Source organism: Oncorhynchus mykiss, chromosome 9 (genome assembly GCF_013265735.2).
Source record: "Oncorhynchus mykiss isolate Arlee chromosome 9, USDA_OmykA_1.1, whole genome shotgun sequence".
Taxonomy (NCBI): domain Eukaryota; kingdom Metazoa; phylum Chordata; class Actinopteri; order Salmoniformes; family Salmonidae; genus Oncorhynchus; species Oncorhynchus mykiss.
In genome coordinates this window covers 66,311,920-66,335,390 of record NC_048573.1, presented here as the reverse complement: position 1 = coordinate 66,335,390, position 23,471 = coordinate 66,311,920, and the positions used below count along the sequence as shown (strand labels likewise).

At 42.5% G+C, this 23,471-nt stretch overlaps 1 protein-coding gene across 1 annotated transcript in view; it reads left to right on the top strand.

The window, feature by feature from the left end:
- The window catches only part of LOC110531240 (zinc finger protein 385A-like), a 202,461-nt gene that overhangs the window by 95,527 nt on the left and 83,463 nt on the right, over positions 1-23,471 (top strand). Inside the window, exon 2 of the mRNA XM_036988730.1 lies at positions 11,047-11,195. Coding sequence (XP_036844625.1) covers positions 11,047-11,195 — 149 coding nt within the window. The remainder of the gene's footprint in view (positions 1-11,046; positions 11,196-23,471) is intronic.

Here is a 23,471-nt window from a genome sequence, read left to right as displayed (position 1 = left end):
CTCTCTCTGTGCCACACACACACACGTTTCTGTGACACACACACACACACACACTGACAGTGTGATTTACTATGTGCATTAGCCTCCAAAGGTAGCTTTAATTTAATGGCGTAATTATACACTGGGGGCAGGAAGAAGACACACTGATTTACACACACTAGCTGTGGTGTTGTGTGTGTCCACATCTCTCTCTGCTTGTCTGTCTCTCTTTCTCCCTCTCTCTCTCTCTCTCTCTCTGGGACTGGGAATAGGAAGTCTCTTTAATCCAACTGTCCCCTGTTCTCTGTCCCCCCGGGACACCATACTTCCTGTTGTGTAGACAAGGGCTGTGGATGTCAAGCAAATAAGCTGAATAAAATATAAATATTGAGCGGTCAACAAAGAAATAGGTACTCCTATATGCTTATTTTAGAGCTATTAATGTAACTTTAGTTGTTCTACAAACGTTGCATATGTTTTAATTTGTAACATTGTAAGGCTGCATGATGAGACTAATGATGATTTGAAAAAAGGCGCTTGAAAAGCATGATCTCTGCTTTGTTTTCTGCGCAGGCTGTACACACTACATCAGTTACTCATTCACAATTTGACAAGCACCTGATAATGCCTAGAATTTCACGGCGGCATCCCCTTAGTGTGGCGGTAATGCACTCTAAAAAAATCACTGCCTTTTGCAGCCAGTGCCCATTGTGTCCTTCTCCCTGAGCACTGTGCTCTCCGAATCACCTCTCACTCACACGGCTCTCCATCACCTGACCGGATCTTTCTCACAGGTTACAAGTGGAGACAGACACATCAGGGACACAACTGAGTGCGTCCTTATACAATTTCGAGGTGCATATTGAAGATATTGGAAGAACTGTCCCCATTTATTTTCCGTCAGCCAACAAGATGAGTAGGCCTAACAAACAGCAAATGCACTTGCCTATGTCAATCTACTATCCCCATAGTACAAAAGTCGACCTATTCTATTCTGTGCGAGAAATAAATATTCCAAACATAGTCTGGGACACTAGCATCTAAAACCCTTTTAAACGCAGTGTAGCTGACGTAACAGACCAGAACGTTTACCTTGATAAACTATTAGGCTATTCCTTCACATTATAAGCGCAGCAATGTGCACATGGCAGTAGGCTATAAGTGTGAATGTTCCATTAGCGGAAAACGCCATTATCAAAAGTGACCACAAACGCAATCATACATGTAATGCTTTTACTTATTTATTTATGTTGGTGGATCTGCTTAATATTGCAGAAAGAATGTTGCTTCCATCAGTGTAATTGTCTGCATCATTTCCAATCCCCCATATATTTTTGGGGTAAATATATCCATATACATACACACATGCATACATATACACATATATAAATACACATACCTATATAGACATACATATACACATATATAAATACACATACCTATATAGACATACATATACACATATATATATACACATATCAAATCAAATTTTATTTGTCACATACACATGGTTAGCAGATGTTAATGCGAGTGTAGCGAAATGCTTGTGCTTCTAGTTCCGACAATGCAGTAATAACAAGTAATCTAACTAACAATTCCAAAACTACTGTCTTGTACACAGTGTAAGGGGATAAAGAATATGTACATAAGGATATATGAATGAGTGATGGTACAGAGCAGCATAGGCAAGATACAGTAGATGGTATCGAGTACAGTATATACATATGAGATGAGTATGTAAACAAAGTGGCATAGTTAAAGTGGCTAGTGATACATGTATTACATAAGGATACAGTCGATGATATAGAGTACAGTATATACGTATGCATATGAGATGAATAATGTAGGGTAAGTAACATTATATAAGGTAGCATTGTTTAAAGTGGCTAGTGATATATTTACATCATTTCCCATCAATTCCCATTATTAAAGTGGCTGGAGTTGAGTCAGTGTCAGTGTGTTGGCAGCAGCCACTCAATGTTAGTGGTGGCTGTTTAACAGTCTGATGGCCTTGAGATAGAAGCTGTTTTTCAGTCTCTCGGTCCCAGCTTTGATGCACATGTACTGACCTCGCCTTCTGGATGATAGCGGGGTGAACAGGCAGTGGCTCGGGTGGTTGATGTCCTTGATGATCTTTATGGCCTTCCTGTGACATCGGGTGGTGTAGGTGTCCTGGAGGGCAGGTAGTTTGCCCCCGGTGATGCGTTGTGCAGACCTCACTACCCTCTGGAGAGCCTTACAGTTGAGGGCGGAGCAGTTGCCGTACCAGGCGGTGATACAGCCCGCCAGGATGCTCTCGATTGTGCATCTGTAGAAGTTTGTGAGTGCTTTTGGTGACAAGCCAAATTTCTTCAGCCTCCTGAGGTTGAAGAGGCGCTGCTGCGCCTTCTTCACAATGCTGTCTGTGTGAGTGGACCAATTCAGTTTGTCTGTGATGTGTATGCCGAGGAACTTAAAACTTGCTACCCTCTCCACTACTGTTCCATCGATGTGGATAGGGGGGTGTTCCCTCTGCTGTTTCCTGAAGTCCACAATCATCTCCTTAGTTTTGTTGACGTTGAGTGTGAGGTTATTTTCCTGACACCACACTCCGAGGGCCCTCACCTCCTCCCTGTAGGCCGTCTCGTCGTTGTTGGTAATCAAGCCTACCACTGTTGTGTCGTCCGCAAACTTGATGATTGAGTTGGAGGCGTGCGTGGCCACGCAGTCGTGGGTGAACAGGGAGTACAGGAGAGGGCTCAGAACGCACCCTTGTGGGGCCCCAGTGTTGAGGATCAGCGGGGGGGAGATGTTGTTGCCTACCCTCACCACCTGGGGGCGGCCCGTCAGGAAGTCCAGTACCCAGTTGCACAGGGCGGGGTCGAGACCCAGGGTCTCGAGCTTGATGACGAGCTTGGAGGGTACTATGGTGTTGAATGCCGAGCTGTAGTCGATGAACAGCATTCTCACATAGGTATTCCTCTTGTCCAGATGGGTTAGGGCAGTGTGCAGTGTGGTTGAGATTGCATCGTCTGTGGACCTATTTGGGCGGTAAGCAAATTGGAGTGCGTCTAGGGTGTCAGGTAGGGTGGAGGTGATATGGTCCTTGACTAGTCTCTCAAAGCACTTCATGATGACGGAAGTGAGTGCTACGGGGCGGTAGTCGTTTAGCTCAGTTACCTTAGCTTTCTTGGGAACAGGAACACTGGTGGCCCTCTTGAAGCATGTGGGAACAGCAGACTGGTATAGGGATTGATTGAATATGTCCGTAAACACACCGGCCAGCTGGTCTGCGCATGCTCTGAGGGCGCGGCTGGGGATGCCGTCTGGGCCTGCAGCCTTGCGAGGGTTAACACGTTTAAATGTCTTACTCACCTCGGCTGCAGTGAAGGAGAGACCGCATGTTTTCGTTGCAGGCCGTGTCAGTGGCACTGTATTGTCCTCAAAGCGGGCAAAAAAGTTATTTAGTCTGCCTGGGAGCAGGACATCCTGGTCCATGACTGGGCTGGATTTCTTCCTTTAGTCCGTGATTGACTGTAGACCCTGCCACATGCCTCTTGTGTCTGAGCCGTTGAATTGAGATTCTACTTTGTCTCTGTACTCACGCTTAGCTTGTTTGATAGCCTTGCGGAGGGAATAGCTGCACTGTTTGTATTTGGTCATGTTACCAGACACCTTGCCCTGATTAAAAGCAGTGGTTCGCGCTTTCAGTTTCACGCGAATGCTGCCATCAATCCACGGTTTCTGGTTAGGGAATGTTTTAATCGTTGCTATGGGAACGACATCTTCAACGCACGTTCTAATGAACTCGCACACCGAATCAGCGAACCAACATTCTATTGGTTGCAAGGATTTTGTATAGTAATTTACATTGAACAATTGTGTAATGCTATAATTAGGTGCATTTTTATGGTGGAAATTATCTTCTCCAAACTAGAAACTCACGCGCTGCGTATATATGCCAATTAGGCTCTACACCCGTTGAAAAGCTAATTAATGTGCTTCATTTAAAAAAGTTATTTGGCCACTTTAGTTGTGATACAAACCTTATTAAAACATATAGGCCTATGGGCTAGACTACATGAGGTGTGATACTGACCTTATTAAAACATATAGGCCTATGAGCTAGACTACATGAGGTGTGATACTGACCTTATTAAAACATATAGGCCTATGGGCTAGTCTACATGAGGTGTGATACTGACCTTATTAAAAACATATAGGCCTATGAGCTAGACTACATGAGGTGTGATACAAACCTTATTAAAACATACAGGCCTATGGGCTAGTCTACATGATGTGTGATACTGACCTTATTAAAACATATAGGCCTATGGGCTAGACTACATGAGGTGTGTGACTATGATTTGAAAAAGTCCCCAAGAAAAAGGCATTGTTTCTTATGCTGGGCATCATTCACAAGTGATAATATATAATTCCCAAGTGATAGGCTAATATTGTCACCAAATAATATTGTCACCAATCAGATTCTTGATATAAAATTGTCTTTCCATATAATACAAGTGTGACATTTGTTTTGATTTGGACTGGACCATTATCAAATCAACATTTTCCCAGTGGTTCATTGTAATTGCCAGCCAGGTAGGCTATACCCTTGTTGTAAAGAGAAGCAATGAAGCAATGCATATAGTAGGTCTAGCTTATAGAAAGCTAATGAAATCCTCTTCTTTTTATTAGTGGCCATCACTCTGTTTTCTCACGCAATTCCATAGCCCATAGAAATGTTGCACAGCATGAGCTCATGGGCTCTCATTAAGTTTTTGATATTCGATTCGATTTGCATTGATGTCAGAGTGATTAGCGGGACAATAGAGTACTGAGTACCAGGCAGTTAGCGAGTTTGGTAGGCTACTAATGACCAGCATCAGAGCTTGGAGAAGCCTAATTGCCGTGGAATTTGTCTGCCTTCATGACTGGCAACAGCCCTAGCATAGACACTATTCCCTCAACAAGCTCTCACAGTCTCACTTCAGAATTGGACGCTTGTCCATAAACGTAACATTTTTAAGGTTAAGTTTAGGCATTCATTCTGGCATTCATTTCAAACAACTCTGTTGTTGTGCTCACTGAGAGACTCAGTGAAGAGGATGATTATGGGAGCACCAGCAGTGTCTACCACCAGAGAGAGACTGATTGTGCCTCTAACACCAGTAACTCATGGAGAATAACTGTCTGAATGTGAGTGCTTGAGTGATTTTAAGTGTGTGTGCGTTTGCACGCAGGTGTGTGTTTGTTGTGTTCTGTGTGTGTGTTAGAGAACAGCCACGCATGCCTAATGGGAGGCAATGAGGCAGGCCTCAGCAGCTCAGCCCTGGGGTTTACAGATGCACTGAGCACCCAGGTGGACACAGAGCAAAGAGCAGAGGCAAGCAGCAGCTGGGCTTTGGCTGAGACAGCACATTCCCAAAGTCTCAGTCCTTTTCAAATGAGCCCCAACTCTCTCCCACTTTTACACTAATCTCTCGCTCGCTCTCTCTTTCTCTTTGGCACTTTCTCTCACTTAATTACATTCAATTTAAAGGCTTTACTGGCATGGGAAACATATGTTTACATTGCCAAAGCATGTCAAATAGATAAACAAAAGTGAAATGAAAAAATGAAAAACTTAACAGTAAACATTACATAACACTCAGTGTGCACATAGCCTGTCTTCTCTTGAGAGCCAGGTCTGCCTCTATCAATAGCAAGGCTATGCTTACTGAGTCTGTACAGAGTCAAATCTTTCCTTAAGTTTGGGTCAGTCACAGTGGTCAGGTATTCTGCCACTGTATACTCACTGTTTAGGGCAAAAATGGTATTCTAGTTCTGTTTTTTGGTTCATTCTTTCCAATGTGTCAAGTAATCATTTTGTTTTCTCATGATTTGGTTGGGTCAAATTGTGTTACTGTCCTGGGGCTCTGTTTGTGTTTGTGAACAGAGCCCCACGACCAGCTTGCTTAGGGGACTCTTCTCAGGTTCATCTCTCTGTAGGTGATGGCTTTGTTATGGAAGGTTTGGGAATCGCTTCCTTTTAGGTGGTTGTAGAATTTAACGTCTCTTTTCTGTATTTTGATGACTAGCTTGTATCGGCCTATTACTGCTCTGCATGCATTATTTGGTGTTTTACACTGAGGATATTTTTGCAGAATTCTGCATGTAGAGTCTCAATTTGGTGTTTTTCCTATTTTGTGAATTCTTGGTTGGTGAGCAGACCCCAGACCTCACCACCATAAAGGGCAATGGGTTCTTTAAATAACTGATTCAAGTATTTTTAGCCAGATCCTAATTGGTAGGTCGAATTTGATGTTCCTTTAGATGGCATCGAAAGCCCTTCTTGCCTTGTCACTCAGATCATTCACAGCTTTGTGGAAGTTACCTGTGGCTCTGAGGTGTATATATAGTTTTTTTGTGTGCTCTAGGGCAACAGTGTCTAGATGGAATTTGTATTTGTGGTCCTGGCAACACCATTATTTTGGTCTTACTAAGATGTTCCACTTCTGTTCAAAAGTTTGGGGTCACTTAGAAATGTCCTTGTTTTTGAAAGAAAATAAAATGTTATGTCCATTAAATTAACACCAAATTGATCGGAAATACAGTGTTGTCACGTTCGTCATAACGATGAGACCAAGGCGCAGGGTGATAAGAATACATTAGTCTTTATTTACACGAAGAACACTAAACAAACTAACAAAATAACAACCCGACCGTGACGCTATAAACACGAGTGCTGACATGCAACTACACATAGACAATAATCCACAAAACCAAAATGGAAAATGGCAACCTAAATAGGATCCCCAATCAGAGACAACGATAAACAGCTGCCTCTGATTGGGAACCAATTCAGGCCACCATAGACCTACATATACCTAGACATACTAAAACCCCATAGATATACAAAAACCCTAGACGGGACAAAAACACCTAGACAATACAAAAACTAAACAAACCACCCTCGTCACACCCTGACCTAACCAAAATAATAAAGAAAACAAAGATAACTAAGGTCAGGGCCTGACAAGGGTAGACATTAATGTTGTAAATGACTATTGTAACTGGAAACGGCATTTTCTTTTAATGGAATATCTACGTAGTTGTACAGAGGCCCATTATCAGCAACCATCACTCCTGTGTTCCAATGGCACGTTGTGTTAGCTAATCCAAGTTTATCATTTTAAAATGCTAATTGATCATTAGAAAACCCTTTTGCAATTATGTTAACACAGCTGAAACCTGTTGTTATGATTAAAGAAGCAATAAAACTGGCCTTCTTTGGACTAGTTGAGTATCTGGAGCATCAGCATTTATGGGTTCGATTACAGGCTCAAAATGTCCAGAAACAAAAAACGTTCTTCTGAAACTCGTCAGTCTATTCTTGTTCTGAGAAATGAAGGCTATTCCATGCGGGGAATTGCCAAGAAACTGAATATCTCGTACAACGCTGTGTCCTACGCCCTTCACAGAACAGAGCAAACTTGCAGCTAACTAACCAGCGCAAACTAACCAGAATAGAAAGAGGAGTGGGAGGCCCCAGTGCACAACTGAGCATGAGGACAAGTACATTAGAGTATCTAGTTTGCGAAACAGATGCCTCACAAGTCCTCAACTGGCAGCTTCTTTAAATAGTACCCGCAAAACACCAGTCTCAACGTCAACAGTGAAGCGGCGACTCTGGGATGCTGGTTATCAGAAAAAAGAAAAAACAATTGTGCCGTCTGGTTTGCTTAATATAAGTGATTTTAAATTATTTATACTTTTACTTTTTTGATACTTAAGTATATTTTAAACCAAATACTTTTAGACTTTTACTCAAGTAGTATTTTACTGAGTGACTTACTTGAGTCATTTTCTATTAAGGTATCTACTCAAATATTACAATTGGGTACTTTTTCCACCACTGTTAATCGCTGCCTAAGGTGCTTCAAAAAAGTACTGAGTATAAGGTCTGAATACTTATGTAAATGTAATATTTTTATTAGGATAATGTTTCTTAAAAACCTGTTCTTGCTTTGTCATTATGGGGTAGTGTGTGTAGATTGATGAGGAGAAAAAACTATTTAGAAGAAAGCTGTAATGTATCAAAATGGGGAAAAAGTAACGGAGTCTGAATGCTTTTCGAAGGCACTGTAAGGATAATGTTAAAAAGTTTAAGTATAGCCAATTGAAATTTGTGGTCTGTATATTTTATCATTTCATTCAGGATAACATAAACACCACAGTCCTTTTTGGGTTGCAAGGTTTGTATTTTGTCCTGTAGTTCATTCAAGGTAATTGGAGAATCCAGTGGGATCTGGAAGTCTTTAAAAGTTGATTCTAATATTCTAATATTTGTATTTGATCATCTACAGTGCCTTGCGAAAGTATTCGGCCCCCTTGAACTTTGCGACCTTTTGCCACATTTCAGGCTTCAAACATAAAGATATAAAACTGTATTTTTTTGTGAAGAAACAACAACAAGTGGGACACAATCATGAAGTGGAACGACATTTATTGGATATTTCAAACTTTTTTAACAAATCAAAAACTGAAAAATTGGGCGTGCAAAATTATTCAGCCCCTTTACTTTCAGTGCAGCAAACTCTCTCCAGAAGTTCAGTGAGGATCTCTGAATGATCCAATGTTGACCTAAATGACTAATGATGATAAATACAATCCACCTGTGTGTAATCAAGTCTCCGTATAAATGCATCTGCATTGTGATAGTCGCAGAGGTCCGTTAAAAGCGCAGAGAGCATCATGAAGAACAAGGAACACACCAGGCAGGTCCGAGATACTGTTGTGAAGAAGTTTAAAGCCGGATTTGGATACAAAAATATTTCCCAAGCTTTAAACATCCCAAGGAGCACTGTGCAAGCGATAATATTGAAATGGAAGGAGTATAAGACCACTGCAAATCTACCAAGACCTGGCCGTCCCTCTAAACTTTCAGCTCATACAAGGAGAAGACTGATCAGAGATGCAGCCAAGAGGCCCATGATCACTCTGGATGAACTGCAGAGATCTACAGCTGAGGTGGGAGACTCTGTCCATAGGACAACAAATCTGGCCTTTATGGAAGAGTGGCAAGAAGAAAGACATTTCTTAAAGATATCCATAAAAAGTGTTGTTTAAAGTTTGCCACAAGACACCTGGAAGACACACCAAACATGTGGAAGAAGGTGCTCTGGTCAGATGAAACCAAAATGGAACTTTTTGGCAACAATGCAAAATGTTATGTTTGGCGTAAAAGCAACACAGCTGAACACACCATCCCCACTGTCAAACATGGTGGTGGCAGCATCATGGTTTGGGCCTGCTTTTCTTCAGCAGGGACAGGGAAGATGGTTAAAATTGATGGGAAGATGGATGGAGCCAAATACAGGACCATTCTGGAAGAACCTGATGGAGTCTGCAAAAGACCTGAGACTGGGACGGAGATTTGTCTTCCAACAAGACAATGATCCAAAACATAAAGCAAAATCTACAATGGAATGGTTCAAAAATAAACATATCCAGGTGTTAGAATGGCCAAGTCAAAGTCCAGACCTGAATCCAATCGAGAATCTGTGGAATGAACTGAAAACTGCTGTTCACAAATGCTCTCCATCCAACCTCACTGAGCTCGAGCTGTTTTGCAAGGAGGAATGGGAAAAAAATTCAGTCTCTCGATGTGCAAAACTGATAGAGACATACCCCAAGCGACTTACAGCTGTAATCGCAGCAAAAGGTGGCGCTACAAAGTATTAACTTAAGGGGGCTGAATAATTTTGCACGCCCAATTTTTCAGTTTTTGAATTGTTAAAAACGTTTGAAATATCCAATAAATGTCGTTCCACTTCATGATTGTGTCCCACTTGTTGTTGATTCTTCACAAAAAAAATACAGTTTTATATCTTTATGTTTGAAGCCTGAAATGTGGCAAAAGGTCGCAAAGTTCAAGGGGGCCGAATACTTTCGCAAGGCACTGTATATGTTTTTGTTGTTTGTTCTTTGTTATAGAGCCCCAAAAATTGGAGAAGTGGTTGATCACTGTTCTGGTTAGATAACTTTTTTTGGTAGGTTTCCACACTACTTTCCTTCCATCTATAGCATTTCTCAATATTACTCAGTTCCTTTGGCTTTGATGCCTCAGGATTGAGTATTGCTCTGTTCAAGTAGACTGTGATTTTGCTGTGATCTGATAGGGGTGTCAGACTGTGAACGCTCTGAGAGACTCTGGGTTGAGGTCAGTGATAAAGTAGTATACAGCACTACCCCAATCCACAAAAGTTGAGAGAAATTTGACCACAATAACTACCGTGGGATATGCGTCAACAGCAACCTTGGGAAAATCCTCTGCATTATCATTAACAGCAGACTCGTACATTTCCCCAGTGAAAACAACGTACCTAGCAAATGTCAAATTGGTATTTTACCATATTATCGTATGACAGACCACGTATTCACCCTGCACACCCTAATTGACAAACAAACAAACCAAAAAAAAGGCAAAGTCTTCTCATGCTTTGTCTTCAAAAAAACCTTTGACTCAATTTGGCATGAGAGTCTGCTATACAAATTGATGGAAAGTGGTGTTGGGGGAAAACATACGACATTATAAAATGTTTCTATGCCAATGAAGCCCATTAAATTGAATTGAACTGAGAGGCAGAGAAAGAGAGAGAGATAGGCAGAGAAGTGGGTAGACAGATTAAGAGAGGTGCAGAGAGAGAGAGTGGCAGAGAGAGAGAGATAAGAACAATGATGTAGACAGAAGATGTTTCATAACCACTGCCTGACACTGGCAGCCCCTTCAAATGAAACACTGACTTGTCCTCACAAGATATGCTGGCTTCGTTTCTCTCCCCACTTTTTCCACTGGAAAGGTTTTAGAGGACAATTCCTAATGTGACATGTGACTGTTATTCACAAATGTGTGCCTGTGTGTTGCAACCTTATTATATGATAGTGAGTGAGTTATTATAGCCCACTATTTTCTTTGCTGCAGTTGATGGAGATTCTCGCCATGTTTGGGAGAATGGATCCCAGGACACTTTCAAGGACATACAAGAGCCTACTGCCTGTACTATTCAGTGTGTGTATTTTGACCATGTCCCTACCTCTCTGTAGGAGGTATAAACCGTGCAGGGGCGATGCCTGCGTTCCTGCGGACCCCCACTATGATCCAGCCACACCTGGATATGAAGCCCTTCCTCCAGTTCCCCATGGACACAGCTCCACCACAACACAGCATGGGCCTGTTTCACAACTTCAACACTGTGAGTACTGTATTCAACATCGCGAGTACACACACACACACACACACACACACACACACACACACACACACACCCAACAGATACTAACACAGAATACGCAGATACACATGCACAAGCACACACACACACACACACACACACCACACACACCACACACACACACACACACTGCACACACATGATACATACTCAACACACGAACACAGCATACACATACAAACACACACCCAACAGATACCAACACAGAATATGCACAAACACACACACCACACACACTCCATGGATGTAAACTCAGCAAAAAATGATACGTCCCTTTTTCAGGACCCTGTCTTTCAAAGATAAAAATCCAAATAACTTCACAGATCTTCATTGTAAAGTGTTTATACACTGTTTCCCATGCTTGTTCAATGAACCATAAACAATTAATGAACATACACATGTGGAAGCGTCGTTACAGTTTACAATCACTTTGGCACTAATTTCAGAACCTAGTGGTCATTTTTCAAAACTCTAGACACAAAACTCTAAATGGTTATCACTTGTAACACAGGCTGTCCAATGTTCAAAACATTGCATTGTGCATTCATATCTTTAAAGAAACCTTGCACTTGCAGAATCATTGGTTCAAATAACTAATTTATCATGAAATACCATAGTAACATTCATTTAGATCACCCACACATAAGATACCGATAGTTTCACTGTGTAGTTGTTTGTACAATCATTAAATGTTGTAGTACAAAATTTGTGATACATGTTTCAATATGCTACTACATGTACATACATCACTGTAAACAGACTAGTAGAGAGAATATTACAGACACTGGAATCATTGAACAAAATCTGACATTTATTGATAAAATACAATAAAATCACTCATAGGTTTCTTTGAATCAAAGCAAAAATAATTAGCTGCCAAAAAATAAAAAAATGACAGTAAAACGTCAACTGCAGTGTTCCTCACCTTGCTTACTGTAAAAAGCCAAACAAAGGATTGATAACTGTACTTCTATATTTCCATCAACCCTGTCTTGTGGATTTGGCCACAGGTTCTCATCCACATCACAATGGATGTTTTCATTAGCCAAATATCTTGGGAAGAATCTTCGGGCATGGTGAATCAAGGCCTGACACTGGTCTGCCCTGATGTCATTGCATGCATCATCCATGGCCTGGAGAAGGGTGGCTTGTTCGTGAGGGCGCCTATCATATACCTTCCACCTCCACGTGGAGAAAAATTGCCAGCTCTACAGACCTGATTTAGCTCATCAAGGAAAGTTACATTCGAACAGCGAATCATGTGGCTGCCTGCAACTCAATATATAGAGTATATAGAGTAGAGGGCTATAGATGTTGTTCAACCAAACATTAGAATGGGCAAGATGAGTAATCTAAGCCAGTTTGACCTTGGTGTGATTGTTGATGCCACACATGGTGATTCCAGCATCTCAGAAACAGCTGCCTTCCTGGGATTTTTACTCTTTACAGTCTCTAGAGTTTCCACAGCACCAATGGTGCGATGAACAAAACACACTCAGTGAAAGGCATTTCTGTGGGAAAAAACACGGAGGAGAATGTCCAGGTCAGAGGAGAATGTCCAGACTCATTCAAGCTAACAGAAAGGCCACAAATACTCAAATAACAGCTGTTCAAAACAGTGGTGTGCAGAAGGGCATCTCTTACTGTACAACAGCGTGAATAATTCAGGCTGTTATGGAGGCAAAAGGGGGTCGTACCCAGTACTCGATAGGTGTACCTAATAAAGTGGCCAGTGAGTGTACAATAATGTCAAATCTGAAAACATGGTCTGGAAAAGTGGTACATGGGACCATAGAAACAGTGTCGGATAAAGAATGATGATGAAATATTACATCCATAGATAATGTAGTTCAATTGGTTCATGTTCCACGGTAATTGGTGTCAATGGATCTCGTTATCCTGAAACTTTCATGACCTAAACATGGAATTTTGTTTGTCAGTTTCTATAAAACTATGCATTAAGAGTAATGCAACAGTACCTTACCATTTTGAGCAGTTGTATCAATTGATAGTTAGCTCATTGTAATGAAATGAATAGACAGTCATCTCAGATGTAATGTGTGAATTGCATTTTGAAATGGTAATACTTTGATGTTAAGTTGTGTCATTTTGAACAGGTGATTTTAGTTCAATGAACACATGATCTTAGCTTCATGTGTATTGTATCCAAGCAATTGGATAATTAAGGCAATTAAGGTCACGGTTATGAAAACTTAGAGACCTTTCAACTGACTCTGAAAAACACCAAAAGAAAGATGCCCAGGGTCCCTGCTCATCTGCGTGAACGTGCCTTAGGCATGCTGCAAGAAGGCATGAGGACTGCAGATGTGGCCAGGGTAATAGATTGCAATGTCCATACTGTGAGATGCCTAAGACAGCGCTAAAGGGAGACAAGACGGACAGCTGATCGTCCTCGCAGTGGCAGACCACGTGTAACTACACCTGCACAGGATAGGTACATCCGAACATCACACCTGAGGGGTAGGTACAGGATGGAAACAACAGCTGCCTGAGTTACACCAGGAACGCACAATCCCTCCATCAGTGCTCAGACTGTCCGCAACAGGCTGAGAGAGGCTGGACTGAGGGCTTGTAGGCCTGTCGTAAGGCAGGTCCTCACCAGACATCCCCGGCACCAACGTCACCTATGGGCACAAACCCTCCGTCGCTGGACCAGACAGGGCTGGCAAAAAGTGCTCTTCAATGATGAGTCACGGTTTTGTCTCACCAGGTGTGATGGTCGTATTCGCGTTTATCGTCGAAGGAATGAGCGTTACACCGAGGCCTGTACTCTGGAATGGGAACGATTTGGAGGTGGACTGAGCTTGTTGTCATTGCAGGCAATCTCAACGCTGTGCGTTACAAGAAAGACCTCCTCCTCCCTCATGTGGTACCCTTCCTGCAGGCTCATCCTGACACGACCCTCCAGCATGACAATGCCACCAGCCATACTGCTTGTTCTGTGTGTGATTTCCTGCAAGGCAAGAATGTCAGTGTTCTGCCATGGCCAGCGAAGAGCCCGGATCTCAATCCCATTGAGCACGTCTGGGACCTGTTGGATCGGAGGGTGAGGGCGAGGGCTAGGGCCATTCCCCCCAGAAATGTACGGGGGTAAATCTGGTGAAGTCCATTAGGACGAGATGCACTGCAGTACTTAATGCAGCTGGAACAGGTGCATGGATCAGCGCCCTTAACCACTGCGCCACCCGGGAGGCCCATGGGGGCATTGTCATGCTGAAACAGGAATGGGCCTTCCCCAAACTTTTGCCACAAAGTTGGAATTACAGAATCGTCTAGAATGTCATTGTATGCTGTAGCGTTGAGATGTCCCTTCACTGGAACTTAGGAGCCTGAACCATGAAAAGCCCCAGACCATTATTCCACCTCCACCAAACTTTACAGTTGGCACTATGCATTGGGGCAGGTAGCATTCTCCTGGCATCCACCTAACACAGATTCATCCGCCGGACTACCAGATGGTGAAGCGTGATTCATCGCGCCAGAGAACACGTTTCGATTGCTCCAGAATCAAATGGCAGTGAGCTTTACACCACTCCAGCCGACGCTTGGCATTGCGCATGGTGATTTTAGGCTTATTTGTGACTGTTCAGCCATGGAAACCCATTTCATTAAGCTTCCGACGAACAGTTCTTGTGCTGACGTTGCTTTCAGAGGCAGTTTGGAACTCTGTAGTGAGTGTTGTAACCGAGGACAAACGATTTTTACGCACTACGCACTTCAGCATTCGATGGTCCCGTTCTGTGAACTTGTGTGGCCTACCACTTCGCAGCTTAGCCGTTGTTGCTCCTAGACGTTTCTACTTCACAATAACATAACTTACAGTTGACCGGAGCAGTTCTAGCAGGGCAGAAATTTGACGAACTGACTTGTTGGAAAGGTGACATTCTTTCCTAGGTGGCATCTACACAGGCAGCCCAATTCTGATATTTTTTTTCCACTAATTGGTCTTTTGACCAATCACAAGATCTTTTTCAAAGCTGATCTGATTGGTCAAAAATTGGGCTGCCTGTGCCTCTGTGTCCTCAGGCCAGACCTGGGTTCAAATTCTACTTGAAATCTTTAAATTACTATCTGCGTTACCTTTAGCCTGTGTGTAGTGCCAGGTGGGCAGGGTACACACTTCTGGGACTATTCTATTGGTTCCAGTTCGCCAGACAAACTCAATCAAGCTCAGCTAAAGCATTTGAAAGAGAAGGTATACTTTTCCAACTCCGGGCTATGAGTTATGGGTTATCATTTTGATTAGGAGGATATTTTGCATTTCACCATACTCAACATATTATTCAACATTGCTGTGCATTGCATTCTCATGATGGCCAATTAGGAAATGCATTATAAACAGTACAGTGTGTTCTGTTGTTCAGCAGAATCAATAGAACTGGATTGTTCTATTATAAATACATCGTATTAATAATGATCTAAAAGACTAAACACACAGTACAGTGTTGGCACATAGAACAGCAACATAGTATAAAGTGGGGACATAGCATAGCATCATAGTACAGTGTTGGGACATAGCAACATAATATAGTGTTGGGACATAGCATAGCATCATAGTACAGTGTTGGGACTTAGCATAGAAACAGAGTATAGTGTTAGCACTTAGCAACATAGTATAGTGTTGGGACATAGTTTAGCAATATAGTATTAGTGTTGGGACGTAGCATAGCAACATAGTATAGTGTTAGTACTTAGCAACACAGTATAGTGTTGGGATATAGAAAGACAACATAATATAGTGTTGGGACGTAACATAGTATAGTGTTAGCACTTAGCAACATAGTATAGTGTTGGGATATAGAATAGCAACATAATATAGTGTTGGGACGTAGCATAGCAACATAGTATAGTGTTGACACAGAGCATAGCAACATAGTATTGTGTTACTACTTAGCAACATAGTGTAGTGTTGGGACGTAGCATAGCAACATAGTATAGTGTTGGGACGTAGCATAGCAACATAGTATAGTGTTACCACTTAGCAACATAGTGTAGTGTTGGGACGTAACATAGCAACATAGTATAGTGTTAGCACTTAGCAACATAGTATAGTGTTGGGATATAGAAAAACAACATAATATAGTGTTGGTACGTAGCATAGCAACATAGTATTAGTGTTGGGACGTAGCATAGCAACATAGTATAGTGTTGGGATATGAACAGCAACATAATATAGTGTTGTGACATAGCATATCAACATAGCATTGTGTTGGCACATAGAATAGCAACATCGTATAGTGTTGGGACATAGAATAGCAACATAGCATAGTGTTGGTATATAGTATAGCAACATAGAATAGTGTTGGGACATAGCATCATAGTATAGTGTTGGGACATAGCATAGCAACATAGCATTGTGTTGGCACATAGAATAGCAACATCGTATAGTGTTGGGACATAGAATAGCAACATAGTATAGTGTTGGGACATAGCATAGCAACATAGTATAGTGTTGGGACGTAGCATAGCAACATAGTATAGTGTTAGCACTTAGCAACACAGTATAGTGTTGGGAAATAGAAAGACAACATAAGATAGTGTTGGGACGTAGCATAGCAACATAGTATTAGTGTTGGGACGTAGCATAGCAACATAGTATAGTGTTAGCACTTAGCAACATAGTATAGTGTTGGGATATAGAAAAACAACATAAGATAGTGTTGGGACGTAGCATAGCAACATAGTATTAGTGTTGGGACGTAGCATAGCAACATAGTATAGTGTTGGCATATGAACAGCAACATAATATAGTGTTGTGACATAGCATATCAACATAGCATTGTGTTGGCACATAAAATAGCAACATAGCATAGTGTTGGTATATAGTATAGCAACATAGTATTGTGTTGGGACATAGCGACATAGTATAGTGTTGGGACATAGTTTAGCAACATAGTATTAGTGTTGGGACGTAGCATAGCAACATAGCATTGTGTTGGCACATAGAATAGCAACATAGCATAGTGTTGGTATATAGTATAGCAACATAGTATTGTGTTGGGACATAGCGACATAGTATAGTGTTGGGACATAGCATAGCAACATAGAATAGTGTTGGGACATAGCATCATATTATAGTGTTAGTATATAGCATAGCAACATAGTGTAGTGTTGGGACATAGCAACATAGTATAGTGTTGGGACATAGCAACATAGTTTAGTGTTGGGACATAGCATAGCAACATAGATATTTACATCTCACAGGCCTGGTCAGTTCAGTTTGGCTCCATGCGGCTCAGGACTGTGAAACACCCTGCTAACTATCAGTTCCCAGTACTCCTATTTAGCACGGTGGATATCTATATTTTTCCAGTGGGATCTATTGACGCCTGCATACTGTTGGTTGGCACTCAGAGTCAGGTAGTTTTAACTGCTGCTGACCAGTAGATGGTGATGTTGCAGAGGCTGGGAGAGGACAACTTAACCTTACCAACTACATATTAGGGACCATTAAGAAACGGACTAGTCTATTGTGTGCACCTAAAGACAATTGAGTGCTGAGTGACAGACAGTGACAGTGAGGATTCGCTCGGACAGGTATTTTATTTGGAACCGGTGGGAGGGGAGTCTGTGGGGTCTAGAATGTTGGCTAGAAGTTGTTGAACTGTTTTGGTAGTGGCAGTGCAATACATGTGTTGTTACTTCTGCCATAGAGGCTTCTAGTTGCATATGAAAGGGTCCGTCTTGGCCTGTACATACATATAGCCCATTATAGCACAACAATACATATAGCCCATTATAGCACAACAGTACATATAGCCCATTATAGCACAACAGTACATATAGCCCATTATAGCACAACAGTACATATAGCCCATTATAGCACAACAATACATATAGCCCATTATAGCACAACAATACATATAGCCCATTATAGCACAACAGTACATATAGCCCATTATAGCACAACAATACATATAGCCCATTATAGCACAACAATACATATAGCCCATTATAGCACAACAATACATATAGCCCATTATAGCACAACAATACATATAGCCCATTATAGCACAACAGTACATATAGGATCAATGAGAGAGAGAGAGAGAGAGAGAGAGAGAGAGAGAGATGTTTTCTTGCGCAGTGAAAGGAGATCTGTAGAAAATAGTTTGTTGTGGTCATTATATATTTTTCTCAATGACAGTTCAACCATATTAATTAAACAATCATGTCGTTGACCTTTAAAAACGATCCTTGGTGACTGTCCGTTGTCGTCATAGCTGGCTAACGTTTAAGCCTGTTTTATTTATTTAACCAGGTAAGTTGACTGAGAACACATTCTCATTTACAACAAAAACCTGGGGACAGGGGAGAGCAGGGGGATGAAGGAGCCAATTGGAAGCCGGGGATGATTAGGTGGCCATGATGGTATGAGGGTCAGATTGGGAATTTAGCCAGGACACCAGGTTTAACACCCTACTCTGATGATAAGTGCCATGGGATCTTTAGTGACCACAGAGAGTCAGGACACCTGTTTAACTTCTCATCAGAAAGACGGCACCCTGCACAGGGCAATGTCCCCAATCTCTGCATGACTAAAAGCATCAAAACTAAAAGCACGACATTAGTTAGTAGTAAATTCGTTTTAGTGGTTACTTTGAGAGTTGAGAGATACCGTCACATTTAGGGAGAGAGAGATACCAAATCTTAAGCCTTTCAGTGATGGTACAGTAGCCTGTAGGTGGTTTACTACATAAGCAGGTATATAATCAAATGGCCACCCAGACTATTTGCATTGACCAGCCCCCCCGTATATATACCCTAATTATTGTTATTTTATTGTCTTACTTTTATTCTATTTTAAACGTTTTATTTTATTTATTAAATATATTCTTAACTCTATTTTCTTAAAACTGCATGGTTGGTAAAGGGCTTGTAGATGAGTCTTTCATGGTAAGGTGTTGTATTCGGTGCATGTGACAAAGACAATTTGATTTTATGTATTTTTATTGCTCTTTGTGCTGGTAACTTAAATTAAGCAGGATCTCAATATGTCTGAGGAGATAGCTGAAGGCTAAATAAAAAAATAATTTTTCATAGCCTCTAATATTAAATGGTCTGCATGACTGTCTTCTCCCAATGACCTGTAACTTGAATGCCTCTACAATGTGATTTGTTCTACACCTGGCTGTGTGCCTGTCTGGCCCAGTGTGCCTTGAGACACTGCATCATTTATCAGCAGCTACTGGTGGTACTAGGTTAAAGGCTGAGGTAGGTAGGTGGCCCACGCACGCAAGCACGCACACACACACACACACACACGTCTCGCTCAGGCGGCAGATTCAGGAATTTACAACAAAGCTGTCTGATCATAAGAGCCATGTGCAGACTTGTTGAATCTTACCTGCTGTAGCCCCCACCTGCACCTCCTCTCTCTCTCTGTCTTGCTCTCTCTGTCCCTCCCTCTCTATCTCTCCCTCTGTCTCTCTCTCTATATATGTCTCTCTCTCTCTCTCTCTCTCTCTCTCTCTCTCTCTCTCTCTCTCTCTCTCTTTCTCTCTGTCCCTCCCCCGTCTCTCTATCTATCTCTCTCTTTGTCCCCCCCTCTCTCTCTCTCTCTGTCCCTCCCTCTCTATCTTTCCCCCTGTCTCTCTCTCTCTATCTCTCTCTCTTTCTCTCTCTCTCTGTCCCTCCCTCTCTATATCTCTCGCTGTCCCTCCCTCCCTCTCCCTCCCTCTCTCTCTCTCTCCCTCTGTCTGTCCCTCCCTCTCTAAATCTCTCTCTGTCCCTCCCTCCCCCCCTCTCTCTCTCCCTCTATCCCTCCCTCTTTAAATCTCTCTCTGTCCCTCTCTCTCTCTCTCTCTCTCTGACCCCCCCTCTCTCTCTCTGTCCCTCCCCTCTCTCTCTCTCTCTCTCTCTCTGTCCCTCCCTCTCTCTCGCTCTCTTTCTCTCTGTCCCTCCCCCGTCTCTCTTTCTCTCTGTCCCTCCCTCCCTCTCTATCTCTCTCTCTCTCTGTCCCTCTCTCTGTCCCTCTCTCTCTCTGTCCCTCTTTCTCTCTGTCTCTCTCTCTCTCTCTGTCCATCCCTCTCTCTATGTCCCTCCCTCTCTCTATGTGCCTCCCTCTCTCTCTCTATGTGCCTCCCTCTCTCTCTCTCTCTCTCTCTCTCTCTGTCCATCCCTCTCTCTCTCTCTCTCTCTCTCTCTCCCCCTCTCTATGTTCCTCTCTCTTTCTCGCTCTCTCTATGTCCCTCCCTCTATCTCTCTCTCGCTTTCTCTCTGTCCCTCCCTCTCTCTCCCTCTCCCTTCAAACTACTTTCTCTAATACTAGAGCCTCAGGTGCTCTCTATATCTGTCTAAACTGTGGAAGGTCTAATCTCACATGGTACATATAATCCTGCCCCTCTTCTGAGACCTCCTGATGAATATTTCCCCGAAGGACCCTGAAACAGACTATGATTTAGCACTTTAAGTGGAATGAGTTCTGATGTGTGTAATTTTTGAGTTTGCATGTGATGGAGAGAGAGAGAGAGAGAGAGAGAGAGAGAGAGAGAGAGAGGGGAGTATATGAGACAGACACTTGCTAGCTAGGTGATGTGTCAGTAGAGAAAGGACAGAGATGTTCCTTATGGCAACAAGACAGAAGGATTAAAGACAGAGAGGAAGAAAAGAGAGAGATGGATGGAAAGCACCACTAGATACATTAACTACTGAGTTTATACCAGAGTGAAGAGACAGAGACACACTCCCTCAGTGTGTCTCTGGAAGCATGCAGCTTAAAGATCCATCCGACTCAGACCAGGAGAAGAGGGTGAGTATAGAACCAGAAGCAGCAGTAGTGTTGAATACAGAGAGATATGGGACAGAGGCAAGTGATTTCATGTTGAGATACTCTAAGCCTGGGCAGGACTCAAAAGTAGAAACTTCGGTACACACACGCATGCACACACACACACACACGCTTGCACGCCGGCGGGCACACATGCAAACACACACAAACACGTTGGGCTTCAAAGGATGTTTCGTCTGGCATGGTGGAGTTGTTGCTCCTCTTGTCACAGCACGAAACAGAGCAGTGTATAGTTGGAATGTATGTTTAGCGTCACAGCTGAAACATTTCATCTTTCACGGCAATGATAAACGCACACAGAGAGAGAGAGATAGGGGGAAGGAAGATGAGAAAGAGAGAGAAAGAGAGAAAGAAAAGAAGTGGAGAGAGAGAGATAGAGGGAAGGAAGATGAGAAAGAGAGAGAAAGAGAGAAAGAAAAGAAGTGGAGAGAGAGAGATAGAGGGAAGGAAGATGAGAAAGAAACACAGCGAGAGAGAAAAGTGAGAAAAAACCTTGGCTTTTATTGTGGTGCATGCAGTTGTTTAGTGCTGTGTGTTTGAGAGGTGGTGCATGCAGTTGTTTAGTGCTGTGTGTTTGAGAGGTGGTGCATGCAGTTGTTTAGTGCTGTGTGTTTGAGAGGTGTGGTATGCAGTTGTTTAGTGCTGTGTGTTTGAGAGGTGTGGTATGCAGTTGTTTAGTGCTGTGTGTTTGAGAGGTGGTGCATGCAGTTGTTTAGTGCTGTGTGTTTGAGAGGTGTGGTATGCAGTTGTTTAGTGCTGTGTGTTTGAGAGGTGTGGTATGCAGTTGTTTAGTGCTGTGTGTTTGAGAGGTGGTGCATGCAGTTGTTTAGTGCTGTGTGTTTGAGAGGTGTGGTATGCAGTTGTTTAGTGCTGTGTGTTTGAGAGGTGTGGTATGCAGTTGTTTAGTGCTGTGTGTTTGAGAGGTGTGGTATGCAGTTGTTTAGTGCTGTGTGTTTGAGAGGTGGTGCATGCAGTTGTTTAGTGCTGTGTGTTTGAGAGGTGTGGTATGCAGTTGTTTAGTGCTGTGTGTTTGAGAGGTGTGGTATGCAGTTGTTTAGTGCTGTGTGTTTGAGAGGTGGTGCATGCAGTTGTTTAGTGCTGTGTGTTTGAGAGGTGTGGTATGCAGTTGTTTAGTGCTGTGTGTTTGAGAGGTGGTGCATGCAGTTGTTTAGTGCTGTGTGTTTGAGAGGTGTGGTATGCAGTTGTTTAGTGCTGTGTGTTTGAGAGGTGTGGTATGCAGTTGTTTAGTGCTGTGTGTTTGAGATATGTGTGGTATGCAGTTGTTTAGTGCTGTGTGTTTGAGAGGTGTGGTATGCAGTTGTTTAGTGCTGTTTGTTTGAGAGGTGTGGTATGCAGTTGTTTAGTGCTGTGTGTTTGAGAGATGTGTGGTATGCAGTTGTTTAGTGCTGTGTGTTTGAGAGATGTGTGGTATGTTAATGTCTGGGCTGTTTGTTTGAGAGATGTGTGGTATGCTGCAGTCTGGGCTGTGTGTTTGAGAGATGTGTGGTATTTTAATGTCTGGGCTGTGTGTTTGAGAGATGTGTGGTATGCCGGTGTTTGGGCTGTTTTACAGACATTGTTGTGATTCTGTTTTTTGTTGAATGACCAATCAGCAGTTGAAACAATAACAAAGCTCACTCAGTGTCACAGTTTCAGTAAAAACATGAGGGATGAGGAGGGAGAAATGTAACCACTCTCAAATTCATAGACAGAGCTATGGATGCATGGACTGACCATTCATGATATCAACATTATAGTTTTGACCATGTTTTGAGGCTGTACAGTGTTTGTTTACATTTACTTTGTTTACAAACATTGGAGTAAAACAAGCTTCTATTTTGGGTTCTGATGGGGTACAACAATTAAACTAAGCTCATGAGGCATTTATAAGTTAAGAATGAATTGCTACATATCATTAATTTATACTGCTAATTGTCCCTTTAAAACACACTATTAGGAGAAGAGAGGTGTGTTGGACTGTTGACTTGTACTGTGTCTGAGTGAGTGAATGATGCCCCTTTATGGTGTGTGTGTGTGTGTGTGTGCTCGTCAGTGGAGGCTGCTGAGGGGAGGACGGCTCATAATAATGGCCGGAACGGAGCAAATGGATTGTCATCAAACACCTGGAAACCACTCTCTTTCTGGACAAACGTTTTACTGGAGATCAGAGGGCAGTGGAGCAGTGACTGAGAAGTACCTGTTGGCTTGAGCACTGTTTGACTGTACCTCCACCCAGACGTAGTGAAGAGAGGTGGAGCACCACCCAAAATACTGGCCTGGACTCAGTGACTCAACCCCCCAGTACTGTTCTGTTAAGCTCTCATTAAACTGGACACACACACACACACACACACACACACACACACACACACACACACACACACACACGACAGCTTTGTTCATGTGTGAGGGTTACATATGCATTT